General features: G+C 34.5%; 1 protein-coding gene across 5 annotated transcripts; it reads left to right on the top strand.

The window, feature by feature from the left end:
• Positions 1-158: 158 nt before the first annotated feature.
• On the top strand, positions 159-11,440 carry LOC107460732 (WAT1-related protein At4g08290). Of its 5 annotated transcripts, XR_008002077.1 has the most exons (8): positions 165-459; positions 978-1,040; positions 1,367-1,483; positions 2,584-2,830; positions 3,542-3,700; positions 3,929-4,080; positions 6,636-7,119; positions 11,303-11,440. XR_008002077.1 is itself a non-coding variant. In XM_052252766.1 (7 exons), exons 2-7 carry the CDS (start codon positions 994-996, stop codon positions 4,330-4,332), a joined length of 897 nt encoding a protein of 298 aa, XP_052108726.1. In that variant the 5' UTR covers positions 159-274; positions 978-993; the 3' UTR covers positions 4,333-4,601. The 5 variants fall into 5 exon arrangements, 4 of the variants coding, with proteins under 4 accessions (XP_052108726.1, XP_052108725.1, XP_020984417.1 ...); XM_052252766.1 differs by lacking the exons at positions 6,636-7,119; positions 11,303-11,440 and adding an exon at positions 4,158-4,601 and having other exon boundaries at positions 159-274; XM_052252765.1 differs by lacking the exon at positions 11,303-11,440 and having other exon boundaries at positions 6,636-7,209.
• The last annotated feature ends 1,670 nt before the right edge of the window (positions 11,441-13,110 follow it).

The raw sequence follows: 13,110 nt of genomic DNA, 5'->3' as shown, positions 1-13,110 counted from the left end.
CATTTTTAATATCTACATAGTATTTTTTTATTTTATTTATTTTTTAAATGAGAGATATTTGTGAGTGAAAATATGTTACTATTATTATAGAGGCTTTGCTTTTTGCTTATTATATAAAAGGAAGACGAACGTAACCATCATGATCATGAAGATGGTCACACAAACTATGCGTTTGTAACAAACCATATAGCTAGCTAGCATTATTCATTGTTATTTATCTCTGGTTTCCATAACCTTGTCTCACTCAAAGTAAAGCATGAGTTCAAAAAACAAGGTTTGTGTAATGACGAGTAAGGCAAAGCCATACCTATTAATGATAGGCTTGCAATTTGGTATGGCAGGAAATTACATCTTCGGCAAAGACATTCTGAATCATGGAATGAACCGTTTTGTCTTCATTGTCTATCGTAATGCCATGGCTGCTGCTGCACTTGCCCCTTTCGCCTTCATTTTTGAAAGGTCTCATGGCATAGGAAAACTTTCAAGTATACTGGTACACTCATATTTCAGTAATTTTTAACCGTTAATTTTAATTATAAAAATATATATAATTAAGATTAACCATTAAAAATTACTGAAATACCGATATACTAGTATACTTGAACATTTTTTTATATTTTATTAGTTTCTTTCTTTCTTAACATTAGTATCTAATTAGTCTTTTTTATTAAAAAAAGAAGTAAGTTCAATTCTACCATGTATCTTTATAATCCATTATGGCCACCTGTACTAAAATAGTTTTTGAAATTTTAGTTACACTAATTACGTTTTTGAGATCGATAAAAATATATGTACATCATATTAATCTCTTAATTTTTTTTATTAAGTAACTCATCATAATGATGAAGACTAATTTGATATATTTTGTCGATCTCAAGAATATAATTGATACAATTATTCTATGATTTCAAGAGATACTTTTACATTGACTTTTTTATAACGTTTTTTTTTTCTTTTTTATTATATTGTTTATGTAGGAAAAGCAGGCCCAAGATGACACTTGCAATCTTTCTTCGGATTATGGTCCTTGGATTTCTTGAGTAATAAATCGAAAACCTTACTCATATATACACTTAGATATCACAATAAGTAGTATACATATGCATGCATGCATAATAATTATAGGAATACTAGGACATATATTATATTCCTTAAGTCTATGCCTATTTGAGGAATAATAACTTAATAAGTAAGTCTGATTCTGTTTGAGTCAGTAAATTAAACTGTTAGAAAACAGTTAAGGCAGTTAGTTTTCCTTTATATAGATAGCATGCATGTATGCTAGTCAGATTTCTCTTTCTCTCTGCATTCTCTGTTTCTTTTTAATAAGTTTTACATGGTAACCTACCTTGTTAATTTTGAACAGGCCAGTTTTCAATCAAAGCTTCAATTACTTAGGAATGAAGTATACTTCGGCTTCATTCACTTCTGCAATTATGAATGCTGTCCCATCCATTACCTTTCTTCTTGCACTTCTTACTCGGTAAATTTATTTTTAAACATCACATTTAAATTAAAAAAAAAAAAGTACTGGAACCAACCTTGTGTGGCCTTTTTTTTCATGGAAGTGGAGTGAGTGATATATATTTCAGTATTGTAATTTTTTATTTTTTTAAAATTGTAGGAGGTGCATAAATTGGATCCTTTAATTTGTGTTTAAAAAAAATAAAAAAATTGAGGTAAATATCTCAAAAATTTTTTAATATTTAAACACACTTAACAGGATCCGAGTACAAAAATCAAAGGTTCACGGTTTAATTTCTGTACTTCTCAGAAATCGGATAATTTGATTTTACTTCTTAAATTAAATCATCCCACATTTTAAAAAAGGAGACCACTTTAATAAAAACATTAAAAATGTCTTTTTTTAAAGACATTTATGTGTCATATTATTATTGGACATTTTTATTAAACCGGTTAATAATTTATTTTTTAATAAATCAGAACAAAATCGGTTTATTATAGCAACAATAATAAATCCAATTGTCTGCATTATAATTATTAGACCCAATTTGATCCGATCGAATTACATAATCTAAATCGAATATCTTTAAATTTTTGATAAAAAGACAAACATATCCCTAACTTTTTGTTTTACGGACATTTAAATTCCTAAAAATTAAAAAATACAATTAAATTTCTAAAAAAATAGATTTATTGTTATTGTTATAAAGAATCGGCTTTATTCTAATTTGTTAAGAAATTAAAAAATAATTAGTTCATTAATACGTCCATAAATAATGCGACACGTAAGCGTCTTTACAAAAAGACGTTTTACGCGTTTTTATGAAAATATCTCCTTTTAGAAAAATACCACAGCAGTCTATAATTTAAAAAATATCATTGTTAATTCAATATCAAAAATAAAAAATAACTTTTTGTTAGCTAACATTAAATAATTTTTTTCAGTCAATATCAACTAATTTTTTAAAAAATTATTTTATTTATTTTAAATTTTAAATCGTAAATCGTTAGCTCTGGCTCATAAATAATAATCATAATCTTTAACACTATACTTTTTCTCACGAGAAAGTAAGAGTTACATTCAAAATAATTATCTAATTAGCTTTGTATTTGGGACAGGATGGAGCATGTAAAATTAAAAGAGGTTAGAAGTCAAGCCAAAGTGATTGGAACCTTGGTAACATTTGGAGGTGCTGTGTTAATGGGAATTTACAAAGGTCCTGGATTCAACCTTTTTCATTCTAGAACACAACAACATCATGGTGGCGGTGGAGACCCTTCCTCATCACACAACCACCACCAAATCGCCGGAGCTCTTTACATTTTCATGGGTTGTGTCGCCTTATCTTCTTTCTACATATTACAGGTCAATTTCTTAATTAATAATATTGTCTAAAAAATTAAGCTCAAAGAAAATTTTTACAAGAAATTGAAAAAAAAATTATTAGCTAACAAGGGTCTTAAGAATATTAGTAAAAAACAGGGGTGAGCACGGATCGATTTGGTTCAGGTTCAAGGTGAAATTAGAATCGAACCGATTAAAATATAATTGGTTTAGTTTGATTCAGATTTGCATTTTTTGTGTATGTACCCAAATCAAACCAAACCGATTAAGAACGGATTGGTTCAGTTCGGATAAGTGAGTATCCAATGACTTTGAAATTCATAAAAAAAACCAAATTTTTATATTAAAAATTCAATAAGTACAATAAACATGTAACATTAATATAAATAATCTAAACATGTTAAACACTAAATACATTAAAAACTAAACTCATTAAAATTCAAATATATTAATAATGAATAATTTCACTAAAAGTCATATATATTTTTTTATCTTTTTATTTAATTAATATATGATCGGGTTTACGGGTTGGTTCGGATTTCACATCTCCAGAACCGATACCCGAACCAATCACTAACAAAGGCCATTAATTTGGTTCGGATTGGACCCGATTACCCGTTAATTCTAAAACCAATTTAATTGGTTCGGTTCAAATTTGGACCCGCTATCCATATCCATGTTCACCCTAGATATAAAAAATGATTCTGATATATGATAAGTTGCTACTCGCAGTCGATCACCCTGAAGAAGTACCCGGCGGAGCTCTCATTGGCGACCTTAATATGTGTGGCGGGAACAGGGCAAGCTACGGTGGTGGCACTTGTAGCTGAGCATCACTCTCAAGCTTGGGCTCTTGGTTGGGACTACAGGCTCTATGCTCCTCTTTATACGGTTTGTATACATTAACTTATATTTGTGTCAATCAATATATATTAATTACAATTCAATTTGAGTTGATCGAGTAGTTAGCTTCGTGGTCCGATCAAACAAGTGTTGAGATTCAAATTTAGTCTTATATATGTATCAACTTATTGACCAAAAGCGAAAATGAATCTTTTTCTTTTTTTTTTTGAAACTTTTTTATTAGTATTGTGTTAATTGGTGATATGATCTTATTAGGGATTGGTTAGCTCAGCAATTGCATACTATGTTCAAGGAATGGTTATGAAAATGAGAGGCCCTGTATTTACAACAGCTTTCAATCCTCTTTGTATGATTATTGTTGCTGCTTTGGGTTCCCTCTTTTTAGGAGAAAGACTTTATCTTGGAAGGTACATTACTATATGTTACTATATCTAATTTATTTAATTTTTCTTGGTCTACACTACTATATTTTTTATTATTACAGTATTATTGGAAGCATCATCATTGCAATGGGCCTTTACTTGGTTGTGTGGGGCAAAGCCAAGGACCATAGAGAGGAAACAATAAATTTAAAATCACTTCCAATTACAGTAACCAATGATTCAAAAATTGATATTATTGGAAACGAGCACAAATTAGACGAGTCCAACATAAAATAATAATGTAGGAAAATACATTATGATGATTATAGCGAGTGAATCAAGGGGAAATTTGCATGTGTACTCAAATCTCAATGTGAAAAAGAATGTGTATGTGTGTGTGAGCATGCATATATATCCATGTATGTCTTCCTTGTAATTTTGTACACTGTATGATGTATAAAAAATTAAAAAGTGCCTTCTTATAATTTTGAGTAGAATCTTGTGCACATGGTAATCGTTTTTAATGTAAGGGTTGTTAACAAAAGAAAAATAAAGAAAGTGTACCCTTTTTTTCTCACGTCAAAAATTGATCTCAGTAATAGCTATTTCCGATCTTCTCGAATACCAATTTGTGGTTGAAAGTGGAAATTAATCTCGCGCTAATGTTTTTTTTGCCCAACTTCATTCCGTACTACGTTTACATAGAATAACTAGATTAAATTAAAAAAGTGTGAGCTAAAAGCAGTGAAAAGATGTGACAGTGGCATTCATTGCTATTATAACGTTTACAAAAAACCAAACCTCTCAAGAATTGATCATCAAACAATCACTGATCACTAAGCATAGTTATTATTATTATGGGTTCTGAAAATGAGTGCGGTAAATTAGGGCTCATATGGAGAAAAACAAAGCCATATCTATTAATGATTGGCTTGCAATTTGGTATGGCAGGAAATTACATCTTCGGCAAAGACGTGCTTAATCATGGCATGAGTCGTTTTGTGTTCATTTTCTATCGCAATGCCATGGCTTCACTTGTGCTTGCTCCCTTTGCATTAATCATTGAAAGGTGCAGTGCTCTCATTTTATTTCACATTCATTCTCTAATAATAATAACATAACTATCTAATTCAAAATCATTAATTCTCATCTTTCACATTGTATTTCCTAATTAAATAATTCTACTTTCTTTCTTTCTTTTTTTTTTTCTTTTTTCAGGAAACGTAGGCCCAAAATGACACTCCCAGTTTTTCTGCAAATAATGATCTTGGGACTTCTTGAGTAATGATAGATCTCAAACCTTACCTGCTATATATATATATATATGTATGACAAGTAATATCAAGCATGTTATAAATCTAACCGTGTACATATTTATTGAATGTATGTTTTTTAAATTGAGAGTGCTAGGGGCAACAACTTTTGTGATTTATAACTATCAAATAGCCATTAATGATGATTTTAATGGTGTGAGATTGGTGTGAGATTTCATCCAATAACTCACTTCTCTTTGTTGTTACATGCTAACTAAAATTTAATGAAGTTGTTGCCCCTAAACTTTTCCATATATATATATATATGCATTGATGCACATCATGGAGAAAGAATACTAAAGTATTAACCTTCTAATTTTGGTAAGTGTTTAATTTGAATAGACCAGTTCTCAACCAGAGCTTCGCGTATTTGGGAATGAAGTACACTTCTGCTTCATTCACATCTGCTATTACCAATGCAGCACCCTCCATCACCTTTGTACTTGCACTTCTTACAGGGTAACATACCTGATTTTAGTGTGCACTTAACATTTTTGTTTTGTGTAACTGCATATGAATTATACTAATTTAATTATATATATATGAGAAGGTTGGAGCGTGTAAAAATAAGAGAGGTAAGGAGTCAAGCAAAAGTGATTGGAACGTTAGTAACATTTGGAGGCGCAGTGGTAATGGCACTTTACAAGGGTCCTGGATTCAACTTTTTTCATTCTGCCGCAGCAACAACACAGAACAATGGAGATGCAGGACTCGCTTCACACAAACACCAAACTGTTGGCGCTCTTTACATTCTCATCGGTTGTGTGGCGTTGTCTTCTTTCTACATATTGCAGAGCATAACGGTGGCGAAGTATAGAGCAGAGTTATCATTGGCCACATGGATATGCATGGCAGGAACACTGCAAACTACAATAGTCGCACTTGTAGCAGAGCGTCACTCTGGTTCTAAGGCTTGGGCCATTGGTTGGGACATGAGGCTCTTTGCTCCTCTTTACACGGTTTCTTCACTTTTCAACTTCCTCATTTATCAATCACTAATAAATTGATTGACTCATATATTTTATACGAATAACTGATGCTAATGTTGTTTGTTTATTTAGGGAGTGGTTAGTTCAGGAATTGCATACTACATACAAGGATTGGTTATGAAAATGAGAGGTCCAGTGTTCACAACAGCTTTCAATCCTCTTTGCATGGTGATTGTTGCTGCTTTGGGTTCCTTCTTCTTACGAGAACGAGTCTATCTTGGAAGGTAGGTATATATACATTTATTTATTATTTCATGAATTGCATATGACGAAATGAAATTGAATGTGTGGATTACAGTATTATTGGAAGCATCATCATCACATTAGGACTTTACTCAGTTGTGTGGGGAAAAGCTAAGGATCACAAACACCAAGAAGCTGATGAGGACACAAATAACTCATTGCCAGTAACAACTACTCCTGCTGCAAATGATGATTCTTCAACCACTAACAAACCATCAAGTTAGCACAAATTAGACGCGTCATAATCGTCTATTGTTCTTGATTCCATGCCGATCAGCTACAATGTGATACGTACTCTAGAGTAGAAGTAGTTAGTAGTTGATCTCGAACCAGCTTTTGCGATCTGAGCTTGCAGCGCTGTGAATTGATGAACATCCATGGATCCATGCTGTGAATCAACAATTTGCTTCAAGCGAAGGAAGAAAGTGAAGAGCAGAGAGAATGTGAAATGTTGAGATTGATAAAATGAAGCAAATTGCAGTTAGTTAGTGATGGAGGACAAGTGTTTGAAGAAATGACTGAATGAATTAAAATAGAAGGTAAGAGATATTGAAATATTTTTGGGTTTTCTATAATTGAAATAAAAGGAAAAGAAGAAACAATTCACAATGGTAATAACAATTGTTGTGGTGGAAGCTTAATAATAATTCACTGAAGTCACATGGAAGCAAGTGGCACCTCCAGAACAAAAGGAAAAAAAATTAGAAGAATAAGAAGGAGAGATAAAGACCTATAAAGGAGAAGAAGAAATGCTTACACTCTCTCCTCTTCTATAAGATGTAATTCTTTAGTTTTGTAGGTATTTTTTGCTCTTTTCGCTCTTTTCTGTTGTCACAATTTCAGGGGCATTAGTCACAATTTCAGGGACATTAGTCACGTGTTCACTTTCTTTAACAACATTATTTTCAGTCTAATTAACATAATCTTCCAATTGTACCCGTATTTGACCTATTTGCACATCATTATCCTCCCCATAAAATTCGACCTTGTCCGCAAGGTTGAAGTTTGGAAAGGCATTCCTGATATATGAAGCATCTTCCCAAGTAGCTTCTGAACTATGAGTATTTTGCCATTAGATTAAGAGTCGACGAATAGATTCCTAACCCTTTATTATAGTACGGTTTGCCAATACCTCTTGAGGATGTAAAATTGGACCAGCTTCAAAAGTTTTTTGAGGAAATAGCAGATATTGACAGTTTAAATCATCATGAAACTTCTTGAGGACCGAAACATGAAAAACAGGATGAATCCTCGAATGCTCAAGTAATTCCAGCTTATAGGCAACGTGTCCCACTTTTTCAAGCACCGTAAAGGGACCAAAATATCGGAGGCCTAATTTTTGGTTCTTCCTCAATTCAGCTGAGTGTTGTCAATATGGTTGCAGCTTAACCAACACTTTCTCTTCGGGCTCGAAATTAACATTTCGACATCTTTTATCTACCTGAGACTTCATGTAAGCCTGTGATTTCTGCAACGAAGTCTTAAGTCTATCCAAAAGTGAGTCTCTTTTCGACAATAATTGCTGCAACTGTGGAGGATCAATAGGTGAGCGTTCATACCGAGCAACTCCCAGTGGTTCACGACCATACAATGCCTTAAAAGGTGACATGCCAATGCTCCTATGATGATTGGTGTTATACCAAAATTCAGCCCATGGCAAGTGTTTGCTCCAGGTTTTAGGATGATCAAAAGAGAAAATGCGGAGATACATTTCCACACATCTATTCACCACTTCACTTTGGTAATCTGTGGCCGGATGATAAGCTGAACTCATGGCAAGAACAGTAAAAGGCACTAATGAATACTTTGTCTCGATCCGAAACAATGGACTTAGGCATACCATGTAATTTAACAATATTAGCAACAAAGCAATCAGCCACATTTTTACTAGAGAAATCAGCCTTTAACGTCATAAAATAAGCATATTTTGTCAAATGATCAACTACAACTAATATCACAGTGAAGCCATTAGAAGGTGGAAGGGCTGTAATAAAATCTATTGAAATATTCTCCTAAACCTGTTGCGGTATCGACAGGGGTTGCAATAGCCCACCCGAAAGAGTATTTTCGCTCTTTACTTGTTGACAAATCACGTAATGTCGCACAAAGTCCTTAATATCTTTATGCAAGTGGGACCAATAAAATTGAGAACTGATGCGACTTGTTGTCTTAACAATTTTGGAGTGACCATCTGTTGGTGAGTTATGAAACTCGTGTAAAATTCGAGGAACCAAAGGAGTAGGAATATATAATCGTTCTTTCCAAAACAGCAGTCTATTTCTTACAACAATTGGATCTTGTTTGTGTGGCTGTGTCGCATATTTCTGTATCAACTCAGTGGTCGTTGCATCCTCATAAAGTGCTTTGCGGAGATCATTTAGCCAAGTATAAACCGGTTCTGACCATGCTATGTTGAATGACTGAGAAAGAGAATCAACCGCGATATTTTCATGCTTTGGTTTATACTGAATTGTGAAGTCATAACCCAAAACTTTTGGAAGCCATGCTTTCCTCAACACATCCTGGAAAACAGTGTTCATCAAACTTTGGAAGGTCGCAGGAGTATTGGTTAAGCCAAAGGGCATGACTAACCATTCATAATGGCCATGATGAGTTCTAAAAGTAGTTTTATAAGTGTCAGCCAGGTTGAGCAAGATTTGATGATAACCAGCCCGAAGATCCAACTTTGAAAAATACGATGCACCATGCAATTCATCAATTAATTCATCAACAGTAGGAATAGGAAAAGAGTCCTTAACAGTAATAGAATTTAGTGCTCTATAATCAGTACAAAAATGCCACGAACCATCTTTCTTTTTAACTAGGAGTACAGGAGAAGAAAAAGAGCTCTTACTTGGCCTAATGATTCCTTCTCGTAGCATATCTTTAACCATTGTTTCAATCTGCTTATTTTGGCTATGTGGATATCTATAAGGCCTCACCTTTACACGGTTTGCCCCTTCCAACAAAAGAATACTATGGTCATGGCTTCGATTAGGAGGTAAGCCCACTTGTGTTTGAAAAATTTGCCAATAAAATTTGAGAAGCACTACTAACTCTGGAGGTAAGTTCTCTGGCAATTGGTGGAATTTCTCATTTTGCCCTATCATATCAGTATTTTGCAATGTATAAAATTCTGCAATCGATTTTGTATGAGATATTCTTTTGAATTGGTGAAACTGAACCTCAGAAGGTCATTGCTGTGGATCCCCTTGCAATGTAATCAATTCACCTTCATGGTAAAATTTAAGGGTCTTGGTGCGATAATTATGAATATGGTCATCAAGAGTTCCTAACCAAGTTGTCCCCAATATTAAGTCTGCACCTGCTGTTGGTAACAAGAAAGCTGAAAATGTCAATGTATGGCCCTGAGCATTGAGAATCACTTTGTTGACTAAACCCTCTACATGAAGACAAACGCCATCACCCACCATGATTTGCATCTCAGCTGGCTCGATTGGTAATTCAAGAAAGTTAGCAATTCTAGGTTGAATAAATATAGCATCACTGCCTCCATCTATAAGAACTTGTACTGGAACACATTTCACAAAGCCCTAAAAACGAATTGTACCACATCCATCGCCTCCTTTAAAGACATGTAAGGATAAATGGTGAATCATTGGTTGTTCATCCACAGCAGGTTGTTCATCCACAACATGTTGTCCATCTAGAACAAAGTCAGTTAGAAGGTTTTCCTCTTCATCTTCCTCTACTTGCAAAATCATAAGATGTTTGTTAGGACAACGATGATTTAAAGTTAAGTGTTCATCACAATTAAAACAAATACCCTTCTTCCTCTTTTGTTGAATTTCCGCTGGAGTTAAGCGTCTAAATGGATGTTGTCTAGGTGCATTAGTAGGGCTTTTAACTGTTGGAGCTGGTAACAAAGGGGGCAAATTTTGTCTGAACGGTGTTGTTGAGTTTTGGTTTGGTTTGGTTTAGATGATGAAGAACCTCTATTATAGACACCAAAATGTTGCTGAGTTGATTTTGCAGGCACATATTTCTCCTCAAATAGACGAGCAAGAGACACTGCACGTTGTAAAGTCATAGGGTGAAATGCCAAGACATCCCATTTAATCTCTTGTTGAAGACCACTGATGAAACAATCAAGGATAGCATCTGAAACCAGACCAAAAACATGATTGACAAGAGAAGTGAACTCAGAGTAATAAGCATTTACTATCGTTGTTTGAGATAGCTTGAATAATGTAGCTCGAGGGAAATCAAAAGGGGATGGACCAAATTCAGATTCCAAAACACGAGCCAGAGAAGGCCCGGAATGGAATAGGTTGGCGCGCTGCATCATTTGGTACCAAGGAACGACTTCGCCATCCATATGAATTGCAGAAATTGTAACGCGATCCTCATCAAGCGTGTTGTAATAATAAAAAAATTGCTCCGCAGGAAAAATCCATCCCAAGACATCGCGACCATCAAAACATGGAAAATCCAACTTCACATTACGCACCTGAAATGGGGTGCGAGGTTGCGGGACTGCACTGTGCACAGAGGTAGAAAAATGCTCAAGCTGAACTTGTAGATTAGAGAGTAAGGTTTCTATGTGTTCAATGTGCTCTGACCTTGCTAAGAGCACTTCCATTCTATTTTAAAGATCAGTCAAGCGAGCTGCTAAATTGTTAGACATAACGAGAAGCAATGAAAGCACCAATGATGGAGGACAAGTGTTTGAAGAAATTACTGAATGAATTAAAATAGAAGGTAAGAGATATTGAAATGTTTTTGGGTTTTCTATAATTGAAATAAAAGGAAAAGAAGAAACAATTCACAATGGTAATAACAATTGTTGTGGTGGAAGCTTAATAATAATCCACGGAAGTCACATGGAAGCAAGTGGCACCTGGAGAACAAAAGAAAAAAAATTAGAAGAATAAGAAGGAGAGATAAAGACCTAGAAAGGAGAAGAAGAAATGCTTACACTCTCTCCTCTTCTATAAGATGTAATTCTTTTGTTTTGTAGGTATTTTTTTGCTCTTTTCGCTCTTTCTTGTTGTCACAATTTCAGGGGCATTAGTCACAATTTTAGGGACATTAGTCACGTGTTCACTTACTTTAACAACATTATTTTCATTCTAATTATGTACCCGTATTTGACCTATTTGCACATCATTATCCTCCCCATAAAATTCGACCTTGTCCGCAAGGTTGAAGTTTGGAAAGGCATTCTTGATATATGAAGCATCCTCCCAAGTAGCTTCTGAACTATGAGTATTTTGTCATTGGATCAAGAGTTGAGGAATAGATTCCTGACCCTTTATTATAGTGCGTTTTGCCAATATCTCTTGAGGATGCAAAATTGGACTAGCTTCAAAAGTTTCTTGAGGAAATGGTAGATATCGACAGTTTAAATCATCATAAAACTTCTTGAGGACCGAGACATGAAAAACAGGATGAATCCTCGAATGCTCAGGTAATTCCAGCTTATAGGCAACGTGTCCCACCTTTTCAAGTACCGTAAAGGGACCAAAATTAACATTTCAACATCTTTTATCTGCCTGAGACTTCATGTAAGTCTGTGATTTCTGCAACGAAGTCTTAAGTTTATCCAAAAGTGAGTCTCTTTTCGATAATAATTTCTACAACTGTAGAGGATCAATAGGTGAGCGTTCATACCGGGCAACTCCCGGTGGTTCACGACCATACAATGCCTTAAAAGGTGACATGCCAATGCTCCTATGATGATTGGTGTTATACCAAAATTCAGCCCATGGCAAGTATTTTCTCCAGGTTTTAGGATGATCAAAAGAGAAACAATGGAGATACATTTCCACACATCTATTCACCACTTCACTTTGGCCATCTGTGACCAGATGATAAACTGAACTCATGGCCAGAACAGTACCTTGCAACTTGAATAGCTGTTACCAAAAGGCACTAATGAATACTTTGTCTCGATACGAAACAATGGACTTAGGCATACCATGCAATTTAACAATATTAGCAACAAAGCAATCAGCCACACTTTTACTAGAGAAATCAGCCTTTAACATCATAAAATGAGCATATTTTGTCAAACGATCAACTACAACTAATATCACAGTAAAGCCATTGGAAAGTGAAAAGACTGTAATAAAATCCATTGAAATATGCTCCCAAACCTGTTGTGGTATCGGCAGGGGTTGCAATAGCCCACTCGAAAGAGTATTTTTGCTCTTTGCTTATTGACAAATCAAGCAATGTCGCACAAAGTCCTTAATATCTTTATGCATGTGGGGCCAATAAATTTGAGAACTGATGCGACTTGTTGTCTTAGCAATTTTGGAGTGACCACCTGTTGGTGAGTTATGAAACTCGTGTAAAATTCAAGGAACCAAAGGAGTAGAAATATATAATCGTTCTTTTCAAAACAACAGTCCATTTCTTACAACAATTGGATCTTGTTTGTGTGGCTGTGTCGCATATTTCTGCATTAACTCAGTGGTTGTTGCATCCTCATAAAGTGCTTTGCAGAGATCATTTAGCCATGTATGAACCGGTTCTGACCATGCATGTTGAATGACCGAGAAAGA

The sequence above is a fragment of the Arachis duranensis genome, chromosome 8 (assembly GCF_000817695.3).
Source record: "Arachis duranensis cultivar V14167 chromosome 8, aradu.V14167.gnm2.J7QH, whole genome shotgun sequence".
Classification (NCBI taxonomy): domain Eukaryota; kingdom Viridiplantae; phylum Streptophyta; class Magnoliopsida; order Fabales; family Fabaceae; genus Arachis; species Arachis duranensis.
Note: the sequence above shows the minus strand (reverse complement) of the source record. Positions and strands in the feature narration are given on the sequence as shown.